This window comes from Crocuta crocuta, unplaced genomic scaffold, assembly GCF_008692635.1.
Source record: "Crocuta crocuta isolate KB4526 unplaced genomic scaffold, BGI_CrCroc_1.0 scaffold258, whole genome shotgun sequence".
Taxonomy (NCBI): domain Eukaryota; kingdom Metazoa; phylum Chordata; class Mammalia; order Carnivora; family Hyaenidae; genus Crocuta; species Crocuta crocuta.
The window spans coordinates 7,876,949-7,884,500 of NW_027532842.1; the positions used below are offsets into that span (position 1 = coordinate 7,876,949).

The following is a 7,552-nucleotide window of genomic DNA, read 5'->3' on the forward strand; positions in this document are numbered from 1 at the left end:
AAACAGCTACTGTTTTTATTAATTTATTAATTTTTATTTTTATTTTATTTTATTAATAAAATAATATTAATTATTAATAAAATAATATTAATTATTTTATTAATAATTTATTAATTATTAAATCTTGACCGTTTATTAGTTCCAAATGGTAGAATTCATTCCCAGTAGATTTATAGTGCAAATCGAGCATCCCACACTACAGAAAAGGCACATTGAAAAAAAACCCTTCACCTAAACTTTCATAGACCGTTTCATTGTACTGAGGGAACCTCATAGGTAAGATAATCTTGAGAGCAGAAAGGGGAGTTTGTGATGCACATGGCTTATATAAGAGACAAAGTGCTGTAAAACATTCTTCGGTATTCCAGATGTATAAATGACTTGAGACTATCGTCAGAATGAGTCTCAATAAAAGAAGCAACTAATTGCTTTAGAATTATAGTGGATAAGAGGAAAATGCTGTACGCAGTACAAAAGATGGCTAAACATCTAGAAGAAGTTTTGTTTAATTTTAGAGAGAGAGAGAGAGCAGGAGAGAGGGGCCGAGGAAGAGAGAGAGAGACAATCTAAGCAGCCTCCATGCTTGGAGCGTGGAGGCCAACATGGAGCTCAGTCCCGTGTCCCTGGGATCATGACCTGAGCTGAAGTCAAGAGTCAGATTCTCAACCGACTAAGCCACACAGGGGCCTCAAGAATTTTAATTCTCTGTTATCCAATAGGAAATTATTAAAACTAACATTACTTTAGAATGGATAGTCATGTTGGCTAGACTTTTAAGTTAACTGAAGAGCTGTAAACTTAAGAGAACTTTTCAGGGTTCAAAAAGATGGCTTTCTAAAACACAAATGTATTTTTTTAATCAGTGAAAGCAAAAAGACAGAATTTTTAAATCATCTTTATGATTTAAGAATTTATTTATAATGCAGACAACTAAGAGAACTAAAAAAATGATGGTAAGATTTTATATCTGAAGTAGGGTGAGTGAAGTTGAAAAGTAGGTCTTACAAAAATGCACAATAATCATTGTGTTTAGACTTGGAATTCTTGGCTCATAACTTTGGTACAAGGATATTAGCTAAATTGACTGTGTTTTCTCTTTTATATTTAGTTGTGTATTTTGTCTTTTAAATGATTTTCTTTCTTAGTGGAAGTTGAGTTTTACCAAGGAATATGGATACTAAATAATGTTCCTTTTTTGCTTTAGGTAAAACTTCAGTGAAGAAGCTGAGCAAAAAGGTAAGCAGTATGTATGGGAGAAAGTTCTTTCTTTATTTCTTTTTGTTTATTTTTTGGTAACATAGAAAATGAGCGTCTGTAAGTTAAACTGAAAGATTTTAATGTGTTTTCAAAGGGTATTGAGGATATACTGGCAGGAGCCCCACCAGCTCGTTGTGGATCCACCTTTTTTAGAGACCTTGGCGACAAAGGTAATTTCTATTTGTTGTTAAATTTCTATGTATGTGTATTATTTAACTGGCGTATTATTAAGGAATTAAGTTGTGAGGCCTGCATACAGTAGAGAATCTACAAAGAAAGTGTTTTAACATCATGTTCTTTGATAGATGTTTTTAAATCATAGTAAAATTCTCACTAGAATTACAACTTTAATTAAAGTGTGGCAAGGAGGGGCGCCTGGGTGGCTTAGTCGGTTAAGCGTCCGACTTTCGCTTAGGTCATGATTTGCGGTTCGTGGGTNGTGGCGAGGAGATGTGGGGCTGGGTATCTAAGGTAAGAAGAGGAGGCCTCAGAGAGACCCAGAGGAACCCCAGCACGTAAGGGAGGAGAAGAGGAAGCCATGCCCAAGAAAGGGACTGGGGCAGAGTGATCAAAGAAGTGGAGGAGAAATCACGAGAACGTTAACACAGAAGCCCAGAGGAGGGAGTGTTAGAGAAAGAGAAAATTAAGGTCAGAGCACTTGAGAGACCTGCGTGTGAGCAAAAGGAATGAAAGGTCCGTTGCTGGGGGCAGAGACAAGCCAGGGGAGTGCTGGCAAGTGTTAGACCCAGAGACCTGAGCATGCTTCCTGTTGATGAGAGGGAGAGAGACCATGAGAGAAAGGAAGTATGGGTGGCCCAGAATCCTGGAAAATGTGAGAGAAGGGATGGCCTCAGAGCCCAAGCGGGAGGGTCAGCATTGCACAGGGTGCATAGCTTTTCCATCGCACTAGTGAGAAAGGATGTATAGGTGGGTGGGTGTTGAATGCAGATTTTGCAAGTTCAGTGGCAAGAAACCGAAGCAGGTCGTTTTGGATAGCTTTGGTTTTCTTCATAAAGTAGGACATGTGGAGAAAGGAGGTTCAAAGTAACTACTGTGATAAGGAAGGGACCCAACCAGAGAGCTCTAGGGAGCCTCAAGGGACCGGAAGATGGTGTCGGTCGTGAAAGAAGAGCCAGCGGTCAGTGCAGTTGTGGGACAGTTCTCCTGCGGGCCCCATAGAGGGATGGAAATGTTGGACGGTGGTATCAGAGTCAGGGTTTTGCTAAGCAAATGGGAGGGAGAAGAGCCACAGGCTAGGGAGTCACGGCTGTTGAGGGAGAAAGAGGTTCTAAGTACTGAGCCATGGAATCTAAGCAAGATAACGGAGAAGAAAGTCAAATTATAAAAGAAGGTAGAAGGGAGATGAAAAGAGGAAAGTAGAGCAGGGAAGAGAGAGCTGCCAGTGAGGTTGACAAGCAGGTGTTTAGGAGTCCCAGAGCAGAAAAGAACTTGACGTCAAAGAGTCAAGTGTTGAGATTTATGATTTCAGAGATGGAGCGGTTCCGGGTGGTCTCGGGGTTCCCGGTATAGTCCTGGGATTAGATGGCTGAAGCAGAAGGAGGTGGCAAAGTCACCACAGTGAATGTTCTCAAGGCTCTGAGAGACTGTTAGCAGAGAGAAAGACTATGAACCAGGCCCTAAAGCCGTCGGTGACTGGAAGATGAGGGGACAACTTGGTGGATGTCAACTAGAAAGAAAAACGGAAAGTGGTCTGGCTGGATGACATTTGCCTCAAAGGAGCAGAAGTTTTTGTCAGAGGTTAGAAGAGAAAAGGTCTGGAATTAACATTGGAGCGGACAGAGAATTTCAGAGCACAGCGGGAAAGCTTGGGTAAGGGCACAGGAGTGGGGGGTCGGTTGGGTCAGGGAAGATGAAGCACAGAGCAGCGTGCAGTTGTGTAAACAGAGGGTAGGTACCAGTTTGGAAGGGGAGCTGAGGCTGCTGAGGGTAGTTGGACGTCAGCCAGAGGTAGGCGGAACCTTAATCATTCATACTGTAGAGGACGGATTGAAGATGTAGACCTAAGAGGAGCGGATCGCCCCTGAGTTTAAAGTAATAAAGTGACCAGTCAGAATAGAGCGATGACTCAAGCGGCTGGGTAGTGAGTGGATTGAGGAGGAGGGTTTGCAATGATGGTACGAGGCTGTATGCTGAGAGGGGGGAATGCGAATGGAGACAGGAGTGTACCTCTGACAGATACTTTGGTGTTACTGGGTAGTAGATGGACAGGACTTCATGACTGATCTCAGGTGAGCAGGGAGGAGGAAGAAGGCATCGTGTATGAGGCCCAGGTCCCTGGTTTAGGTGAATGATGGTGCCGTTCACCAGGGCGTGGGGGCAGAGGAGGAGTCCACATTTTCTTGCTGTCATCTAAAATGGCACTCGAAGCCACAGTTGCAGATGTGACCACGTAGGAAGCGCTGAGGGGAGAAGAGGCCCTGAGAGAGCAGGTCGGTTTGATGAACAGGTGGAAGAGAGAGGGGCCCCTAAGAGGCACGAGGAATGGTCAGTCAGGGGCTCGCCCAGGGGACTGACCCCCACGCGCGGTGCCGCAAGAGCTTCCAAACAAATGCACGTGACCGGTAACAACGTTAACACCTACAAATATTTACTGAGGGCTTCCTGTGTATCAGCGAGTACACTTAGCCCTTTACTTGTATTACTAGGTTCAATCCTCACAACTTTCCTTGGAGGAAGGTACCTTCATTTCATACTCCCATTTTATAGATGAGCTAATTGAGGCACAGGGGGTTTAAGTCACCTGCCCAGAATCATAGACAGGTAGTAAAACATTTCCTAAATAGCATTTAGCTTTGCTCTGCTATCTATTCAAGTCGAATTTCACTTCAGTACGCACTGGTGGGAAATATTTAAATATGCTGGTGCAAGTAGGCAGAGGATCTGATCTGCACTGGCCCTTTTCATTCATGCACTGGCCCAAAGTCTGTGACAGGCAGACGAAGCGTCCACCCGAAGGTGGTGATGAGTGAGTAACAGGGAATGTTCTCTCCTGTTACCTGAGGAAGGACTTGGAGAATTAAGCTGCGAATGTAATTTCCAAATCAGTGGCTCATGACCCTCTTACTGAGAACAGACTTGTGACCACTTAGCTCAAGAGATTTATGACATTCCCAAATCACCCTTTGTTTCTTCCTTGTTTCTGTATGTCAATGTGAGTTTTAAAATGAGAGTAAGTATATCACATGACATTCCAGAGAGAAGGAAATTGAAACAGGACAAAGGAGGAGGAACATTGGCTCCCAGCTCCATGGGGCAGTAGCAGTCAGACTGCTTATTATTAGTATCAGTTCCTGCCCACACCTCAGTGGGGCAGTGTCTAGACTTCAGTGTTGTTTTACCAGTGTTCCTTACATCACACTGTCTAGTTAGCTGGACTCCAGTCCACCCCACCCCTCACCTGATTCCTCCCATCAGCACCACAACATCGCTATGTACTGAAAGACGCTAAAAATCTCCTTACTTTTTTTTAATGGGAATTTACTGGGAGGTAGTCTCTGGGTAGTGAATAAGGGTATATTCTGGATTTGCAGACTTAAAAATCTGGATTTTTAGATTTTTCCTGGTTTTAGGACCTCAGGAAGTTACTTAATCTCTTTCACTCTCATTTTCATCGCCTTTAAAACAACGTAGTAATGCCTGCCTTTATGGGGTTGGAAGGATGTAATAGAGGAAGATGTTTGTAACATTTATAGTATCTGCTATCAGCTGTAAACACTGATGAAGATCATGGGCTTTAAGCTGGGTTTGGATTCCCACTCCGTCAGCTAACTTGGGCAAGTTAATTTCAGTTTCCTTAGTATGTATGTGCCTGGCACACTGGAAATTTATAACTGATAATATTGGCAGTAATGTAATTGCTGGATGTTTTTTATCAGATGTTAATTGGACCTTGGCCTCTTATTAGTGAATTTATAAATTAAATAATACCTTTTAAATCATAGTTAATTAAGGAAATTGTCGTTAATTTGGAACTTTAGCGTGGTCTTAGGTCCCAAGTACCTAACAGTATTTAAACCCCATAAACTGGTATTTCGATCACAGCTACATCTTGGAGGTGTCCTTTCACGACAGACACTTTCTGAAAGCATTTTGAGACTTGAAGAAAATACTATATCTACCAGTTGTGAAACTCGAGTGATCTCTATAAATACAAACTCAGTTACTTTAAATGTTTTTATAATGTTTATTTATTTTTGAGAAAGAGAAGGAGACACAATCTGAAGCAGGCTCCAGGCTCTGAGCTGTCAGCACAGAGCCCGATGTGGGTGGGACTCAAACCCATGAACCGTGAGATCATGACCTGAGCCGAAGTCACATGCTTAACCGACTGAGCCACCCAAATGCCCCCAAACTCCGTTTGGTTGTATTTTTCCCCTGATGAAAGGAAGTTGGGGCAGGGGGAAGGAGAATTCCAAAATAATTTTGACCTTGAATATTAGAATAAGGAGTAGGTTAATTCAGCATTTGTATCAAGTATTAATTTAAGTATGTAATTTTAGGAATTCTATTAAAAGTTACTCTTAAGGCAAATTCATAAAATAAAAACTGAAGAGAGAAAGTTAAGAGAGGGCACCTGCATGGCTCAGTCAGGTAAGTGTCCTACTTCAGCTCAGGTCATGACCTCATGGTTCGTGGGTTCGAGCCCTGCGTTGGGCTCTGTGCTGACAGCTCAGAGCCTGGAGCCTGCTTCAGATTCTGTGTCTCCCTCTCTCTCTGCCCCTCCCCTGCTCATGCTCTGTCTCTATTTCTCTCTCCCATTCTTGATTTTGGCTCAGGTCATTGTCTCAAGGTTTGTGGGTTCGATTCCAGCGTTGGGATTCTCTCCCTGTTTCTCTGTCCTGTGCACATGCATGCTCTCTCACTCTCTCTCTTTCAAAATAAATAAACTTCAAAAAATTATTTTAAGAGAAAGATACCTACGAGATAAAAGATTAATCTGTAGTACTCACAAGAGAGACTCATTTTCAAGGACCTTAGAAGCACACTTCACTTCTGAAAAGAAGTACCTCTGCAGGCCTCATTCCCCACCATTAACCTTCCACTCTCTGCAGTGCCTGAAATGCCACCTGCTGTCCCAGCCAGACTTCCTTGCCTGTCGGCTTCCTGCTCCTCTGATAAAGCTGTCTCTGAAACCATTCTCATTTTCTGCATTTAGTTACACCATACTGTCTCTCGTATTTCTAATTAAACCATAAATTCTCTAAGAGGAAAACTCTGTGTGGTCATTTGCCTAGCATGTTGCCTAACATGTTCTCTGGCACATAACAGAAAATTACATTCCAGGGGCACCTGGGTGGCTCAGTCAGTTAAGCGTCTGACTTCAGCTCAGGTCATGATTTCACAGTTCATGGGTTCAAGCCCCACATCGGGCTCTGTGCTGACGGGTCAGAGCCTGGAGACTGATTCGGTTTCTGTGTCTCCCTCTCTCCCGGTCCTTCCCCCGCTCACACTCTGTCTCTCTCTCCTTCAAAAATAAATAAACATTAAAAAAATTAAAATTGTATTCCATGCTAATTACATTTCATGGTAATTAATGTTAACATTAACATGCTGATTACAGATTATTCTGACATATTTCAGTGAGTCTCTTAAATATTTTTGTTACATAATTTGAGTTAGCCATTCTGTGAATTAAAAGTGTGAAGACTACATATTTTTAAAAATATTTTCCAATTAAAACTTTTGGTACCTTATATGGATCTTTTTCCCAGTTATCATTGGTATTACTTACCAACAAAATTAAATCCACTTAGCAATACTGTCATAAATTTTAGAAAGAATACATCAGCCATTTATCAGCACCTGTATAAAAGCCTGAAATTATCAAGTAATTTTTTCTTTTTCATTTAGACACTTCCTTTTGATGTAAAAGTTTTCTAAAATATACTAGGTGAAATTTTTGCCCCTACTAGTAACCAACATTTAATCAGTTTAATGACTGACATCTATTTTATAGAATATTTTTCCTTTTCTTGAACTAGGTAGATACTCTTTAATCTGAAGATATTCAACTATTACCGTGTGTAGTTATTTCAGAGTGCATTACCTATAAAATGAAATCACTTAAATAAACCCGATCTCTGCAGCCTTGAGCACAAAACAGGGTTTTAAATTGCACTTCCTGGCTGTAGATAATAAGGACGTATCTCTTCTATCATATTCTGTGTTCACAGTCATGAAAATAATTTAAAGTTAGTAAAATTCATCATGAAGTGTATTCTATCCTGTGCGCAGAAGAACTTTGTGAATTTTTTTTAAGACAGAGACACAGGGG

At 41.5% G+C, this 7,552-nt stretch overlaps 2 protein-coding genes across 2 annotated transcripts in view; both read left to right on the forward strand.

The window, feature by feature from the left end:
• The window catches only part of ZDHHC20 (zDHHC palmitoyltransferase 20), a 345,529-nt gene that overhangs the window by 186,509 nt on the left and 151,468 nt on the right, over positions 1–7,552 (forward strand). The window lies entirely within an intron of this gene.
• Positions 1–7,552, forward strand: part of MICU2 (mitochondrial calcium uptake 2) — a 127,853-nt gene that overhangs the window by 58,960 nt on the left and 61,341 nt on the right. The window contains exons 3-4 of the mRNA XM_077745339.1: positions 1,205–1,236; positions 1,352–1,427. Of these exons, the coding sequence (XP_077601465.1) occupies positions 1,205–1,236; positions 1,352–1,427 (108 nt within the window). The remainder of the gene's footprint in view (positions 1–1,204; positions 1,237–1,351; positions 1,428–7,552) is intronic.